Here is a 17,895-nt window from a genome sequence, read left to right as displayed (position 1 = left end):
GCTTTCTGTTTTAACTGCACCACGCCTCTACTGCCCTGTAGTTTATCCCACCGGCTGTGATTATACCTCATCTCCTGCCTATCAACTCTCTAAGCCCCTTATCTTAGAAACAATGTGCTGAAACTGAAGAGAGTTCAAAGGAAGTACATGAAAATGATTCCTGGGCCTGTATTCACTAGAATTCAGAAGAATGAGGGGTGACCACATTGAAACCTATCAAATGGTGAAAGGCCTCGGTAAAGTGGATGTGGAGAGGAGGTTTCCTCGGGTAGGAGTCCAAAATCATAGGACTCAGCCTTTAGCTAGAGGGTGGTGAATATGTGGAGTTCTTTGTCATAGGCAGCTGTGGAGGCCGAGTCTTTATGTATATTTAAAGGTAGAGGGCATGAAAGGATATGATAATAAGGCAAGAGAATGGGGCTGAGGAAAATTTGATCAGCGATGATAAAATGGCAGAATAGACGCAATGGACCAAATGCCTAATTCTGCTCCTCTATCTTATGGTGCTCACTTGGAAAGGCAGAAGGACTCCGAGTATGCACGGAGTATAAGAAATAAAGTAGATGAGCTTGAGGCACAGTTGGAAATTGGTAAGTATAATGTTGTGGAAATAACAAGTGGACAGGGCCTGGGAAATGAATATTCAAGGATATACATCCTATCGAAAGGACAGACTGATGGGCAGAGGGGGTGCGGTGGCTCTGTTGGTGAGGAATGATATTCAGTCCCTTGCGAGGGGGGACATAGAATCAGGAGACGTAGAGTCAGTATGGATAGAACTGAGAATTTCTAAGGGTAGAATTTCTAAGGGTGGTAAGAAGGGTAGAATTTCTAAGGGTAGAATTTCTAAGGGGAGTTATCTACAGGCCACCAAACAGTAGTCTGGATGTAGGGTCTAAGTTGAATCAAGAGTTAAAATTAGCATGTCGCAAAGGTAATGCTACAGTTGTTATGGGGGATTTCAACATGCAGGTAGACTGGAGGAATCAGGTTGGTACTGGACCCCAAGAAAGGGAGTTCGTGGAGTCCCTCCGAGATGGATTCTTAGAACAGCTTGTACTGGAGCCTACCAGAGAGAACGCAATTCTAGATTTAGTGTTGTGCAATGAACCAGATTTGATCAGGGACCTCGAGGTAAAGGAGCCATTAGGAAGTGGTGACCATAATAAGTTTTAATCTACAATTTGAGAGGGAGAAGGGAAACTCGGAAGTGTCAGTATTACAGTTGAACAAAGGGAACTATGGTGCTATGAGGGAGGAGCTGGCCAAACTTCAATGGAACAATACCCTAGCAGGGATGACAGTGGAACAGCAATGGTAAGTGTTTCTGGGAATAATGCGGAAGGTGCAGGATCAGCTCATTCCAAAGAGGAAGAAAGATCCTAAGGGGAGTAAGGGGAGGCTGTGTCTGACAAGAGAAGTAATGGACAGTATAAAAATAAAAGTATAACGTAGCAAAGACGAGTAGGAAGCCGGAGGATTGGGAAACTTTTAAATAGCAACAGTAGGTAACTAAAAAGGCAATACGCAGAGGAAAAAATGAGGTACGAAGGTAAACTAGCCAAGAATATAAAGGAGGATAGTAAAAGCTTCTTTAGGTATGTGAAAAGGAAAAAAATAGTTAAGACCAAAATTGGGCCCTTGAAGACAGAAAGAGGTGAATATATTATGGGGAACAAGGAAATGGCAGACAAGTTGAACAAGTACTTTGGATCTGTCTTCAATAAGGAAGACACAAACAATCTCCCAGATGTAATAGTGGCCAAAGGATCTAGGGTAATGGATGAATTGAAGGAAATTTATATTAGGCAGGAAATGGTGTTGGATAGACTGTTGGGTCTGAAGGCTGATAAGTCCCTGGGACCTGATGGTCTGCATCCCAGGGTACTTAAGGAGGTGGCTTTAGAAATCGTGGATGCATTGGTAAGCATTTTCCAATGTTCTATAGATTCAGGATCAGTTCCTGTGGATGTTGTCCCTCTCTTCGAGAAGGGAGGAAGAGAGAAAACAGGGAATTATAGACCGGTTAGCCTGACGTTGGTTGCGGGAAAGATGCTGGAGTCAATTGTAAAAGATGAAATTACGACACATCTGGATAGCAGTAACAGGATCAGTCCGAGTAAGCATGGATTTACGAAGGGAAAATCGTGCTTGACTAATCTTCTGGAATTTTTTGAGGATGTAACTATGAAAATGGACAAGGGAGAGCCAGTGGATGTAGTGTACCTGGACTTTCAGAAAGCCTTTGATAAAGTAGAACATAGAACAGTACAGCACAGGCCCTTCGGCCACAATGTTGTGCCGACCCTCAAACCCTGCCTCCCATATAAGCCCCCACCTTAGATTCCTCCATATACTTGTCTAGTAGTCTCAAACTTCACTAGTGTATCTGCCTCCACCACTGACTCAGGCAGTACATTCCACGCACCAACCACTCTCTGAGTAAAAAACCTTCCTCTAATATCCCCCTTGAACTTCCCACCCCTTACCTTAAAGCAATGTCCTCTTGTATTGAGCAGAGGTGCCCTGGGGAAGAGGCGCTGGCTACCCACTCTATCTATTCCTCTTATTATCTTGTACACCTCTAACATGTCTCCTCTCATCCTCCTTCTCTCCAAAGAGTAAAGCCCTAGCTCCCTTAATCTCTGATCATAATGCATACTTTCTAAACCAGGCAGCATCCTGGTAAATCTCCTCTGTATCCTTTCCAATGCTTCCACATCCTTCCTATAGTGAGGTGACCAGAACTGGACACAGTACTCAAAGTGTGGCCTAACCAGAGTTTTATAGAGCCGCATCATTACATCGTGACTCTTAAACTCTATCCCTCGACTTATGAAAGCTAACACCCCATAAGCTTTCTTAACTACCCTATCCACCTGTGAGGCAACTTTCAGGGATCTGCGGACATGTACCCCCAGATCCCTCTGCTCCTCCACACTACCAAGTATCTTGCCATTTACTTTGTACTCTGCCTTGAGTTTGTCCTTCCAAAGTGTACCACCTCACACTTCTCCGGGTTGAACTCCATCTGCCACTTCTCAGCCCACTTCTGCATCCAATCAATGTCTCTCTGCAATCTTTGACAATCCTCTACACTATCTACACCACCACCAACCTTTGTGTCATCTGCAAACTTGCCAACCCACCCTTCTACCCCCACATATAGATCGTTAATAAAAATCACGAAAAGTAGAGGTCCCAGAACAGAAAATCCCACATAGGAGATTAGTGGGCAAAATTAGGGCACATGGTATTGGGGGCAGAGTACTGACATGGATTGAAAATTGGCTGGCTGACAGAAAAAGAGTAGCGATTAACAGGTCCCTTTCCGAATGGCACGCGGTAACCAGTGGGGTACCGCAGGGTTCAGTGCTGGGACCACAGCTGTTTACAATATATATTAATGATTTAGATGAGGGAATTAAAAGTAACATTAGCAAATTTGCCGATGACACAAAGCTGGGTGACAGTGTGAAATGTGAGGAGGATGTTATGAGAATGCAGGGTGACTTGGACAGGCTGGGTGAGTGGGCAGATGCAGTTTAATGTGGATAAATGTGAGGTTATCCACTTTGGTGGTAAGAACAGGAAGGCAGATTATTATCTAAATGGAGTCAAGTTAGGAAAAGGGGAAGCACAACAAGAGCTAGGTGTTCTTGTACATCAGTCACTGAAAGCAAGTATGCAAGTACAGCAGGCAGTGAAGAAAGCTAATGGCATGCTGGCCTTCATAACAAGGGGAATTGAGTATAAGAGCAAAGAGGTCCTTCTGCAGCTGTACAGGGCCCTGGTGAGACCACACCTGGAGTACTGTGTGCAGTTTTGGTCTCCAAATTTGAGGAAGGACATTCTTGCTATTGAGGGAGTGCAGCGTAGGTTCACAAGGTTAATTCCCAGAATGGTGGGACTGTCATATGTCAAAAGATTGGAGCGACTGGGCTTGTATACTCTGGAATTTAGAAGGCTGAGAGGGGATCTTATTGAAACATAAGATTATTAAGGGATTGGACACGCTGCAGGCAGGAAGCATGTTCCCGCTGATGGGCGAGTCCAGAACCAGAGGCCACAGTTCAAGAATTAGGGGTAGGCCATTTAGAACGGAGTTGAGAAAAAACTTTTTCACCCAGAAAGTGGTGGATACGTGGAATGCTCTGCCCCAGAAGGCTGTGGAGGCCAAGTCTCTGGATGCTTTCAAGAAAGAGATAGATAGAGTGGACTCAAAGGTTATGGGGATAAGGCAGGAACTGGATAGTGATTGGGGATGATAAGCCATGATCACAGTGGATGGCGGTGCCGGCTTGAAGGGCCAAATGGCCTACTCCTGCACCTATTGTCTATTGACTCACTACAAAGACAGTTTTGTGCAAAGATCACTTCCCATAAATCTGAGTTTCTTTTGAGGAGGCAATCAAAGATTGACAAAGCTATGGTGGAAGATATTATCTGTATGGGCTTTAGAAAAGCACCTCATGGCAGACTGGTCCAGAAAGTGAAGGTAGAGGGCATATTGGTGAACTGAATCGAAAACTGGCAGTGATAGGAATAATAGATCTCCACCCACTCCCAACCCCAACTGAAAATCAGTAACAAGTTTTTTACTACAGTAACTAGTGCTGGGACCATTTTTCTTTGTAATATTGAATGAAGATGCAAGGGTAAATTCAGTAAGTTAACAGATGACAAAAATTGGGAGTCATAGATGATTAAGGATAGAGCCGAAAGATTCACCCATCACCTGCTACAGGTACCTAGTGTTCCTTCACCTCCCCCACTTCATTCTGGCACTCCCCCCCAGTTCTCAGCCTGAAACGTTGACTATTTATTAATTTCCATTGATGCTGCCTGATTTGCTGAATTCTTCCAGCATTGTATTGACATAAAATTGAATCCAGGCAAGTGCTAGGTAGGCACTGTTGGAGGTCATATTCGGTAAGGAAGACATCAGGAACTTTGATGTAAAGTCCTTGGGATGCAAGTCCATACCTCCTTGAAAGCGGCAACACAGATGGACACAGCTTATATATTATGTTATAACTAGTGTAGGCGGGTGTCATGGCCACATGGATGAGGAGGACTACAAGGGTCCATATCTGGGCAGTACATAGTCATACAGGATGGAAACAGGCCCACTGGCCCAACTTGTCCATGACAATCCAGTTGCCTTCTAGAACTAATGCTATTTCCATGCATTTGGCTCATATCCCTTTGAACTTTTCCTCCTAAACAGACCACTATAATTGGACCCACCTCTACCATTTATTCTGGCCGTTTGTTTCATATATTCACCAAGTGTGGAAAGACTTGCCACTCTCACCCATTCTAAATTTTTCTCCTCCTTCCTCCAAATCTACACCCTATAGTTCTGGACTCCCCTACCCTGAAAAAAAGACATTCACCCCATGCTCCTCAGCTTCAACACTCCACTGAAAAGAAAGTGCCAACCTTTCCAGTCTCTCAGTTGCAAGAAAATGTTTGTGAACCCTTTGCATTTACTTGATTTTCTGCATTAATTACTCAAATGTGGTCTGATAATCAATAATAAGACAATCTGAAATAATAACAAACTATTGCACTTTTCACATCTTTATTGAACACAATGTTTAACCATTCACAGTCCAGGCTAGAAAGAGTATGTGAACCAATGTATTTAGTAACTGGTAGAACTTCCTTTAGCAGAAATAACCTCCACCAAATGGTTCTTGTAGCTGTTGATCAGACTTGCAGTGATGAGGAATTTTAGACCATTCCTCCATAGAAAACTGTTTCAGGTTATCAATATTTCTGGGATACCTTGCATGAACAGTCCACTTCAGGGCATGCTACAGCACTATTGGGTTCAGGTCTAAGCCGTCTTGACCATTCCAAACCACGAATTTTTTTCTTTTTTTTTTTTTAAAAAACTATTGTCGATTTACCCTCATCTTTCAGATCTGTCTTGTTGCATCATTCAAATCACATTAAGCTTCAGGAGAGACTGCTACTCTGACTTCCGTGATACAATTTTGAATTCATTGCTCCCTAAATTTCTACAAGCTGTTCAGGCCCTGAGGCAGCAAAGCAGCCCCAAACCATGATGCTCCTTTCACCATGCTTCACAGTTAGAATGTTCTGGTGTTGGTGTGCAGTGCTCTTTTTCCTCCGAACAGAAGTGAGTACTTCTGCCAAGAAGTTCAACTTTTGTCTCATCAGTCCACAGAACATTGCCCCAGAAGCATGGAATATCGCAAACTTGAGACATGCAACAAGGTTTCTCTTGGAGAACTTTGATTTTGTCTGTGTTCTTCCATGAACACCATTCTTGCTCAGTGTTCTCCTTATAGTGGACACATGAACAGACTAGAGATATCTGCAGGTCTCTTGATGCTACCCTTGGGTTCTTTTTCCACCACCTTCAGCATTGCACATTGTGCTCTTGACGTGATCTTTGCAGAACACCCAGTGTTAGAGAGAGTAGCAATAGTACTGAACCTCCTCCATTTCTCTTGCTGTGGACTGATGAACACTCAGGTCTTTAGAAATGCTTCTGCAGCATTTTCCAGCTTCAACCATCTCTACAATTCTTCTAAGGTCCTCAAAGTTGTTTTGATCAAAACATGGTGCACATAAACCAATCTTTTGTGAGTAGAGCAAGCAGTAACTTGTCTTTTTTATTTATATTTATTATATATATTTATTTAAATATACAAGAATGAGGCCAAGGCACCTCTGCAACCCACATATCCAATCTCATCCCATTGATCAGAACACCTGACTCCAAGCAACACACATACACACAAAATGCTGGAGAAATTCAGCAGGCCAAGCAGAACCTATGGAAAAGAGTACAGTCAACAATTTCAGGCTGAGACCCTTCAGCAGGACCAGAAGAAAAAAAAAACGATGAGAATATTCAAAAGGGAGGAAGAGGGAAGGAAGAAACATGGTGATAGATGAAACTGGGAGGAGAAGGGTGAAGTAAAGAGCTGGGAAGTTGATTGGTGAAAGAGTTACAGGGCTAGAGAAGGGGGAATCTAATAGGAGAGAGCAGAAAGCCATGGAAGAAAGAAAACAGGGAAGAGCAACAGAAAGTGCACAGAAGGAGCCAAGTGAGGGATGGAGGGAAAGGGGATGGAGAATGGTGGGGGGGGCCGGGGGTGGCCATTACTGGTAGTTCCAGAAATCAATGTTCATTCCGTAAGATTGGAGGCTGCCCAGATGGAATACAAGGTGTTGTTCTTCTAACCTGAGTGTGGCCATGTCAGAATGGGAATGGGAAATGGAATTAAAAATCAGTGGCTACTGGGAGATCTTGCTTTTTCTGGCGGATGGAGCGTAGGTGCTCAGCAAAGTGGTCCCCCAAACTACATCGGGTCTCACCAAAGGGTTGGTTGGGGGGGGGGGGGGGGGAAGGAAAGAGAAGAGAAAAGAACAGTGCCAGAGGAAAGTAGTCAAGGTGAGAGAGGGAAAGAGGATGGGAAATGGTGGGGGGGGGGGGGGTGCACAAAGTTCAACAAATTGATATTTCCACCATCAGGTTAGGCCCAAACGGTATACAAGGTGTTGTTCCTCCAACTCGAGTGTGGCCTCATCACAATAGTACATGAGGCCATGGATTGACATATTAAAATAAGTGTGGATTTAAAATGGGTGGTCACTGGGAGATCCCGCTTCTTCTGGCAGACAAAGTGTTGGTGCTTGATGAACAGGTCTCCAAAACTACATTATGTCTCAACAATATACAGGAGACCACACCAGGAGGTCCAGACACAGTACATGACTCAGTAGTGAAGTGTCACCTCACTTGGAAGGACTGTTTGGGGGCCTGAATAATAGTGAGGGAGCAGGTATAGCACTTGTTCTGCTTGCAAAGGTAAGTGCCAGGAGGGCGATCAGTGGGGAGGGTCGAATGGGTAAGGGAGTGATCCCTGCGGAAAGCAGAAAGTGAAGGTGGGGAGGAGGGAAAGATGTGCTTGGTGATGGGATCCCATTGGAGGTGGCAGAAGTTACAGAGAATTATGTGCTAGATGCAGAGGCGTGAGGTGGTAGGCAAGGACAAGAGGAACCCTATCCTGGTAGGGTGGCAGAAGTATGGAGCGAGAGCAGATGTGTGAAATGGAAGAGATGTGTTTGAGGATAGTGTTGGTGGGGGAGGAAGGGGAGCCCTTTCTTTGAAAAAGGAGAACATTTCCTTCGTTCTGGAATGAAAAGCCTCACCCTGAGAGCAGTTGCGATAGAGATGGAGAAATTGACAAGTGGATGGCATTTTTTTTTAAAAAAAAAACAAGTAATAAGGCATGAAGAGGTATGGTCCAGGTAGCTGTGACAGCCCCTGTGTTTATAATAGACATCAGTAGATAAGCTGTCAAAGAGTTCGAGAAAGGGGAGGGAGGTGTCAGAAATGGACCAGGTAGATTGGAGGACAGGGTGGAAGTTAGAGGCATGATGAAGTCCAGGAAGCAGCACCAATGCAGTTGATGTAGCACAGGAAGTGGGGGCGGGGGGTGCAGGGAGACACCAGTGTAAGCTTGGAACTGTTCTAAATAGCCAACTAAAGGACAGACACATCTGGGACCCGTGCAAGTGGCCACAGCTACACATTTTGTTTGAAAGAAGTGGGAGGAGCCAAAGGAGAAATTATTTAAGAGTGAGGACATGTTCCTCTAGACAGAGGGCAACTGTTTGGGTTTGGTGTCCAGAACAGAACTTTGAGACCTTCCTGGAGGGGATGGAGGTGTACAGGGACTGGATATCCATAATGAAAATAAGATGGGGGGGGGGCAGGGGGTGGTCAGGGAACTTAAAATCCTTGAAAAGTTCTAGAGTGTGTGAAGTATCACAGATGTAGGTAGGAAGGGACTGGACTTGGGTGTATAAAGCAGTAGAAGGATGCATATACAAGTTCAGTGGGGCAGGAACAAACTGAAACAATGGGTCTACCTGGACAAGCAGGTTTGCGGATCTTGGGGAAGAGGTAGAAACGGGAAGTGCGGGGCTTGGTAACTATGAGGCTGACGGCAGTTGATGGGAGATACCCAGAGCTAACCTTCAGGTCAGTGAAGGTGTGGGAAAACAATGGCCTGGTGTACCTTAGTGGGGTTCTGTTGAAGGGACAAGAAAGAGGTGGTGTCAAGAGATGTCACTGTGCCTCAGCAAGGTAAAAATCAGTACATCAGATTGAGAAATTGCGACAGCTGCTGTTCTGTCGGCAGTTGCCAATAACATCCAAAGCAGGCAGAAGACCAGAAAAGGGTGTCCAGGAAGAGCAGGACGATTGAAGATTGGAGGAGGGGTCATTGGGGTGCATTGGAGACTCCTTGCCAAAGTAGTAGGTTCGGAGACAGAGGCAGCAAAGAAAAGCTCAGTGACATAGTGGGCATCAGCGCAGGTGGACAAAGGTGGGGCCCTTACTGAGGACAGAATATTCAGCCTCAGAGGGGAAGGTTAGAGGCAGTGAAGACCCAGCATGAATGACAGCTGAGATGAGAAGGGGTCAAAGCGTTGGTAGAGTCTGTGGACTCCAAAAAGCTTTTGTAGAAGGCATTACCCCAGAGGTTCACACACTTGTTTGAACCTAGACTAATTGTATAAATAGTGCACTCAGTATTTAAAAGTACAATTGCTTGCCTGTTATTCGCTTAAGCAAATTGATTTGGTCTATTATTGTGACTTGTATGAAGATCAGATCACATTTTATGAGTAATTAATGCAGAAAATCAAGTAATTGCAAAGGGTTCACAAACTTTCTTGTAACTGTAAATCAAGCCTTTGTCCTGGTAACACATTTCCAGTCAACCAGAACTCAGTATTTCAAGAGCAACCTCAGTGATGTCCATTTCCAGCATTTTCGGTTTACTTCAGTTTTCCAGCATGTGCAGGTTTATGTTATCAGCTCTTACCTTGTTGAGTAAAAACAAATCCAAAATCTTCCTCTCCACATGCGGAATTTTTAACGTTGAACCTTGTAGTTCCCAGAATTTTGCTATCTGGTCCAAAAAGTTGAGTTTTACTCTGGTCTGAGCCTGTGAACACAGAATGGTTAAGACTGGAGAGCTACAGTTCACATTGGCCTAAAGCCAGTCCTCCAATTTGAATTTGCAGCAACACCTATGACCCCAAAAACCAGCCTAAGTATCTCTACTCAAGCACTGATTCTCTTCCAGAAACCATTATACGCTGTTTTATGCCCCTTAGTCAGTGACTTACAAATCAAGTATTTTTTCCTATTTCATTATCCCTTCTGCACATCAACAATTTGTGATGTGTACGGTGTTGCAGTTCTGAATATTTCAATGAGAACAGCATCATCTTTTAGCATACCTCCACAAAATTCAGTCTCGACTTTCTCTGCTACAACACTTTTAGCCAGAACCTAAAGCTTCTTCTGTACCTTCCCCTGAACCACCATTCCGTGCCAAAACCAGTAAGTGGCTACAATAGCTCCATTGGAGACATTTACAAGTGGCTACTTATTTCTCATTACAAATTAAAGAATCCCATTGGTTTGACTTGCTGCTCTCAACGTGTCCTGCAATTATCAAGTATAGTGCTTTAAGTATCCACATTTCCCTCCTGTTCCCCCCTCAGAAGTTTTCACATTTTACAACTTTGAACCACAGTGGATTTAATTTGTTTTTTCACACTGATCAACAGAAAGAGGCTTTGTGTCAAAGTGAAAACAGATCTCTCAAAAGTGATCCAAATTACAAACAAAAAACATTATTGATTGCACAAGTATCCCCCCCCTTCCCTTTAATATGACACCAAATCACTGGTGCAGCCAATTGGTTTTACAAGTCACATAATTAGTTAAATAGAAATGTGTTTTTGGAGACCCATGTGCAGTCAAGCTGTTTCAATTCATTGTAGCAAAAATACACCTGTATCTGGAAGGTCCAACTGCTAGCAAGTCAATATCCTGGCAAAAACTACTCCATGAAGACAAAAGAACACTCCAAGCAACCCACAATAAGGTTATTAAAAAGCAAAAGTCAGGAAATGGATACAAGAAAATTTCCAAGTCACTGAATACCCCTGGGAGTACAGTTAGTCAATCAGCAAGAAATGGCATAGCTGTAAATCTGCTGAGAGCAGGCCATCCTCAAAAACTGAGTGACCCTGCAAGAAGGGGACTAGTGATGGAGGCCATCAAGAGAGCTATGACAACTCCGGAGGAGCTACAAGCTTCAGAAGAGCTTGAGGAGAGACTGTGCATATAACTGATGCCCGGGTGTAAACATAAATTCGCCAGACCAATAACCACACCACAGCCAGTTCTTTATCCTTTTCACCAGTTTATTTGTTCGGGCTCAGCCGGCGAGAAGTTCGGAGCCAAACATCAGAGACAGAATTCCTCTCCCTCTGGCGGCTCGTGAGGAACCTCTAACATGCAGAAACGTTACAATTTATAGAACTAGTGAAACAAAGAGCACTCAGTTCAACAGATATTCCCACCAAGTCAGTTAGAGCAAAACTTAATTACTTAAGATAAGAAAGTCCACTAAATCAAAGTTTTAATTACAGACAAATCTTCATTCTTGTCTTTGTTCTCCCCTTTTCCCTAAACAAAGGAGGGAACTTAGATCAGTGGTGGGGAAACCATAAGGCATGGTGTGTGCGAACCCAGCCCCTATATTGTTCTCATGAGACATCTGTGAGTCGTTAATCTAAACAAGCTGAAGGCAGATTCCTCAGTGAAGGACAAACAGAAGAACTTTATACACTATCCAGAACAGAGAACACACAAGTTCGCACTTAATTTTAACTCATTATTTACAAGAGTCCAAGAATCATTTCTTACATCCCCAATACCCTTAAAACTTCACAGGTGCTCCACCAGCCGCAGCTTTGTGGGAAAAGTGAGAAAGCCACTGTTAAAAAAATAAATTGCATTAAATCTTAGCTAGAATTTGCCAGGAGGAATAAGTGAAACTGAATTCAGCTGGAAGAGGCTTCTATGGTCTCATGAAACCAAAATTGAGCTTTTTTTTTGGCCACCAGACTAAACACTATTTGGCACAAGTCGAACACCCCACATCAAAAAGGCACCACCCCTACTGCATCTTGCTATGGTGATGCTTCACTGCGGCAGGACTGGAAGGCTTGTGAAGGTAGAGGATAAAATGAATGCAGCAAAATACAGGGAAATCCTGAGGCAGTCTGTAAGAGAACTGCAACTTGGTATAAGTGTTGTTTTCCAGAAAGACAATGATCTCAAGCACAAAGCCAAAGTTACAGAGGAATGACTTAAAAACAAAGTTAATGTCCAAGGAATGGCCAAGTCGGAGTCCAGACCTCAATACAACTGAGAATTTGTGGCTGGACTTGAAAAGGGCTGTTCACTCACGATCACCATGCAATCTGACAGAGACCCATCCACACCGATTAAGGCTGTAATTGCTGCCAGAGGTGCAGCTACTAAATACTGACTTCAAAGGTGCGAATACTTAAGCAATCAACTATTGTGTGTTTAATAATGTAATAAATTTGGACCAATTTGTAGAAATTTGTTTTTACTAGCAACTGAGTTTTTTCCCCCCCCATTGATCAGTGTCAAAAAAGTCAAATTAAATCCACTGTAATTCAATGTTGTAAATCAAAACATGAAACTTCCAGGGGGAGGGGTTTGAATTTTTTTTAAATAAGGCCCTGTATTTATGGGCATACACAGATCCTTCTGTTCCTATTCACTGTTTAGAACAGTGAATAAAACCAACTCATTCATTCTGTCAATATAACACCTTCTCTGCCTATTCTACCAATCTAGGGTCCCCTTGCAGTCTATTTGTCACTTCTTCACCACACCAAATTCACTTTCTACATTTTTAAACTTTTACAGATGCCCAAATCCAAGTCAGAAATAAAGTCCAGCAGAAGTACTTGGAAAGATCTGTAAACATGGTTTCTTTTCCAGGCTAATTTCATACAATTTTATTTTATCTTTCAATTTCTTAACCAACTTTAAGAGTTTAATCACATGATTTGTGAAAATATGTACAGATACTTCACAATCTATGGAATTCATTGTCAGTCAGGAAAATGGAGTTGAGGGATAATAAATCAGCGAAAACAGAACGGTGGAGCAGGCTCAATGGGCCAAATGGCCTAATTTACTGTGTCTAAAGCCCGTATTGTATTTACCAAACTGTTTCAATGAAATTAGTCAAACTTGCCTTTAACAAATGCATGCTGCCCTTTAATAATTAAAGCTGCTCTATGTTTCTTTCTTTACCTCCCCAGCATGTTAAACTGAATTATTCACCCAGCAAACATCAGACTCCTTTCTTCCTGTCCTCCATCTCCACCATGCAGAATACTTCATCATCCAATTATGTCAATATCCTTGAACTTCTGCTTAAAAGGTCAGCCTGTCTCTGACAGTTTTACCTGCCCATCTTTGATTCTGCATAACAGACATTTCACCTTTCATACCACTGTTCTTACTTGGGCAAGAAGGATTAATATTCACAGTATATAAAATTTAAATAAAATCAATGATTTGTCTGAAGAAACTGAATGTAACAACATGTGGAAAATGTGGGCATCTATTTTGGTGCACAAACAGGAAAGCATAATATTTAAAATGGTAAAAGATCAGCACATGTTGAAAATGTTTCAGATTTTTTGGGACACATGACAAAAAAAAATCAACTACCTGGAGGTGCAGCACAGGGAAAGTCACCAGCTTAAACACTCCATCAGTGCATCATGCATTCCCCTACCTTAGAGATAAATGCTATCTTTATTTAGCAATATAGTGCCCAGGAGGCCCTTCAGGCTGCACCACCCCAGCAACTCTCAACAGCCCTGATTCAACCCTAACCTAATCACAGGGCAAGTTATACCTACTTTACCTTTAGACTGTGGGAGGAAATCAGAGAACCTGGTGACAATACACGTATTCCACGAGGACATAGAGACTCCTTAGAGGACACATTGAACTCTGAACTCCAATACCCCAAACTGTAATAGCATCACATTAACCACAACACTACTGTGGCTCCCAATGCAGCATGCATTCTGACAAAAAGTCTATCTGCCTCCAATTCTACATAATCCCTCTGAGTCCACTTGCATCTGTTGACTTGTTCCAGGCTGTACATCTCCAAAAAGTCTGAGCAATTTGAAATGTTGACTCGGAGGAATACACTAAGGCAGCTCCAAACCCATGACATGGCCATGCACCTACAATTCCCAAATCTGTACACTCAACTCAATATGCATAATTATTTCCTTCCATTCAGATAAGAGGATACTATACACAACTATGTAGTGACTCAAGAGTACAAATTTACTGCACTATTACAAGAACATTCACTGAAGGAAGACAAATAGGTTCTACACAACAGTCTCACCCCCATTGTTGTTACTCAACCAATCCTGTGACAGTAAAAACCAGTGCTGAGCTATGATACATAGCCGTGGACATAAGAGGTACAGGATGCTGTATTTGCATCAAGCGAATGGCTGAGGGAAAAATGTGTGACATCCTAGCAACCAGGTGTGGTTTGTGGACATATTATGACCACAGTGCTTTAAAAAATAAAATTAAGCATCATATGGGTTAACTGACAGCACTGATAAAGGTACATTTGCAAACTGCAAGAACCATTTCAGAATGAGATTTAATATCACTGTTGTGAAATCTGCTGCTTTGCAGCAATGCAGTTACAAAAGACAAAGTAAATTACTATACATTTAAATTAAAGCAAAAAATAGAAAAGGCTGCATCTTTCATTGAGGACTCCACTACTACCATAGTAATCCAAACCCACAATCTAGTAGGAACAGCTTCTCTCCACCACCCCCCAAACATACATATACACACATTGTAATCTGTACTGCTGCCACAAAACAAATTTCATGACATAGGGCCAGTGATATTAAACCTGAGTCTAACAATAACTGATCACTCCTGCCCCTAAAGTTATGTGGTGAGTATCAGAGAAAAAACCTATTAAAATAATTCAACTCATACAGGGAAATAGGGGGAAAATTTACTTCCCTTTCAGGACAGGGAATGAGACAACAAGGAACACAGAGACTGGATCACAGAAAGGAGCTGCATTGTAGATTGATACAAGAAATTGTGTCTATACAATAAAAGCTTATTGCAATGGACAGCCATTGTTAAGCTTGTTTTTAAGTCTAGTGGCAGGAGACAATAGTTGGGGCTAACATTTATTAATCAGATAACAGAATTACATAAAACACAAAGAAACCTCATAACTAGAAATTATGGCTACATACAATACAAGCAGACACTAAAAGCCTAGAAATATTTCTAAAAACGTAAAAAAAAATACCTCAAGTTCATTCAGTCTCTGAATTCGTGGGGTAAAATGTAGCTTATCAACGTCACAGGCAAAAGGTGGCTGCCAACCCTATAAAAGATGACAACATTACACAGGGCTCCAAATACCACCGACCAGTTGTAAATTCGACACTCCCTCCTCAAAAAGTTCACCCCCACCCAGCCGCTTTCTCCAAATCCCTCGAGTCCTTCAGTCCAGTCCCACCCCCTTCATCCACATTCCACCCCCCCCCCCGGCACCATAACGCCCCAACAATATCTACAGCTTCTTCTCCAACCGCCACCCTGATCCGGACCCCTCGCCAGCCTTCAGGCTCCTCCGGTCCACACCCCCTCCCAAGCCCCAGGTCCAACCCTACACCCCAGACAAAGACACCCCCTACTCCACTACTCTTCCCTGGGTTTGGACGCCTCTCCACGCCACTTTCCCCAAGCCAACAAGCTCCGCTGCCCCTCGAACTCCCGGTGCTCGCCCCATTCACATTCACGTCTCCCTCCGAACCCCTCCCCGCTCTAACACAAAGGAAGATCCCACAGGCTCCGCCATGTTGAGATCCTTTCGGCCACTCGGGGAGTTTGTTGCTCGCTATACGGCCATGCGGCTGGCCTCTTCCCGGGTACGGGCCCAACTCCCGCACCACCCGATCCTCTGGAGACACCTCACCTGCGGCGGGCGGACCTTGCAGATGCCCGTCTTCTCAGCGATGGGCCGGATTTTGTCGATGAATTTGAACGGGTCGGCGAACTCCTCTGGTGTGGGCTCGAACACCGGGCACTCGGGCGGCGGGATGAACTCGCCGGCCGGGCCCATGGCGCCGTCCCCAGCTGTCGGCTGACCCTCCGGCCCTGCCACCGCCACTGTGTTGCTGTTGTTACTGAGACCAGGGAACGGATGATGGCGGCCTCGCTCGGCTGACGGTTAACTCCGCGGCCTCGAGTTGGTGCCGCTGCTCTCGCGAGCCTTGCGATCGAGCTCGAGCGGCTGCCGTTGGAAGCCTCGGGTGGGGAAGACTCGGGCCTCGCGCTTGGACTCCAAGCGATCGTTGTCAGACACCCTCGTCCACTTTCGGGGACTCTCGGTCTCAGCCCAAAGCTCCGGCCGCACTCGGCCTCGAGCTGTCGCTGTCCGTGGCGTTCGTACGCACTCGCGGGGCTCTCGGTCTCGAGCTCCTTTTCCCTTCGCTCCGTCTCGCCCCTCAAACAACGCAGCACCTCCGCCGGCTCCCTCCGCGCAGCAACCAGTTCGCGCAGGCTGGCCGCCGGCCCGCACCCACGATCACAGCCGGCTGGTAATCGGCTCGGTGCTGGCCCTCCGCGGGCAACATCCACGCGAGTGATACGGGGGTGAGGGTGAGGCTGGAATCGAACCGCGAGATGATGAGGAAGGGAGAAGATGGAGAGTGACCGAGTGACGACCGCCGTCTATTGTCGGCGCGTTGATACACTATTTGGTTGAAGATGCTGTGGTTGGTGCCCGGCACTCTTTGTTTAAAAGCCCATCATCCTCGGCGCTGATTGGCTGCCGTGCGGGCAGCTGGAGTTAAAGGTCAGCCGGAGAGAGGGTCAGCGCTGGCCATCGAGCGTCGTTGGTTGGCTGTATGGGTAGCTTACGGCGGCAATGACCCATCAGCTGCCCGAGGGAGGCGACTCTGCAAGTTAACCGGTTCACTGTAAGGCTCAAATTAAACCTGTTACCTGACTTAAAATGGATGACGTAGAACGCGTGCTTGGCTAGTGTAAGCAATGTCCAATGGGAAGGTGTTGTATAGATCAAAAAATAAAAACACAAGGTAAAGAACACAATAAATATAAATGCTTAACGTAGATTTTATAATGAGTTGAAGAAAGGTCTCGGCTGAAAACGTCGACTATTTCCTTTCCATGGATGCTGCCTGATTTGTAATGAAGGAGGCAGAAACCAGAATTAAAAAAAGTAGGGGAGGTGTAGGAGTACAAACTCAAGTTAAGATCAAAGTAAGTTTATTATCAAAGTATGTATATGGCATTATGTACTACCTTGAGATTATTTTCCTTGCAGAGATTTACAAGAAAATAGTAACATTGTGTTTACTGTGACATGGTGCTTTAAGCTGATAGATAGCCTTGAGCAGAGTTCAAAGTAACATCTATTATCAGAGTCACCACATCAACCCTTTTTCTTTTTCTTTTTCTGTGGCCATATTTAGTAAATCTATAGGATAGTAACTGTAACCTGTAAATAAACTCTGTAAATGCAGATATAAATAAATAGCAGTAAATAACAAACATGAAATAGCAAGAGTCATCAAATGAGTGTAGCTACACACATCAAAGGTGCTGGTGAACGCAGCAGGCCAGGCAGCATCTGCAGGAAGAGGTGCAGTTGATGTTTCAGGCCGAGACCCTTCGTCAGGACTTGAGTGTAGCTATCCCCTTTTGTTCAGGAGCCTGATGGTTGAGGGGTGGTAACTGTTATTGAACCTGGTGGCATGAGTACTGAGGCTCCTGTACCTTCTACCCGATAGCAGCAGTGAGAAAAGAGCATAGCCTGGGTGGTGAGGATCTTTGATGATGAATGCTGCTTTCCTACAGCAACATTTCATGTAGATGTGCTCAATGGTTGG

General features: G+C 44.3%; 1 protein-coding gene across 2 annotated transcripts in view; it reads right to left on the bottom strand.

Moving 5' to 3' along the window:
• Window positions 1-16,731, bottom strand: part of kdm5ba (lysine demethylase 5Ba) — a 156,237-nt gene extending 139,506 nt beyond the window's left edge. For both annotated transcript variants that reach the window (XM_072278521.1, XM_072278522.1), the window contains exons 1-3: window positions 15,957-16,731; window positions 15,285-15,362; window positions 9,879-10,001 (exon numbers count right to left, since the gene is read on the bottom strand). In XM_072278521.1, coding sequence (XP_072134622.1) covers window positions 9,879-10,001; window positions 15,285-15,362; window positions 15,957-16,103 — 348 coding nt within the window. In that variant the 5' untranslated portion in view covers window positions 16,104-16,731. The remainder of the gene's footprint in view (window positions 1-9,878; window positions 10,002-15,284; window positions 15,363-15,956) is intronic.
• Between the last annotated feature and the right edge of the window lie 1,164 nt (window positions 16,732-17,895).

The sequence above is a fragment of the Mobula birostris genome, chromosome 14 (genome assembly GCF_030028105.1).
Source record: "Mobula birostris isolate sMobBir1 chromosome 14, sMobBir1.hap1, whole genome shotgun sequence".
Lineage (NCBI taxonomy): Eukaryota > Metazoa > Chordata > Chondrichthyes > Myliobatiformes > Myliobatidae > Mobula > Mobula birostris.
This window is presented reverse-complemented; position numbering and strand designations above follow the sequence as displayed.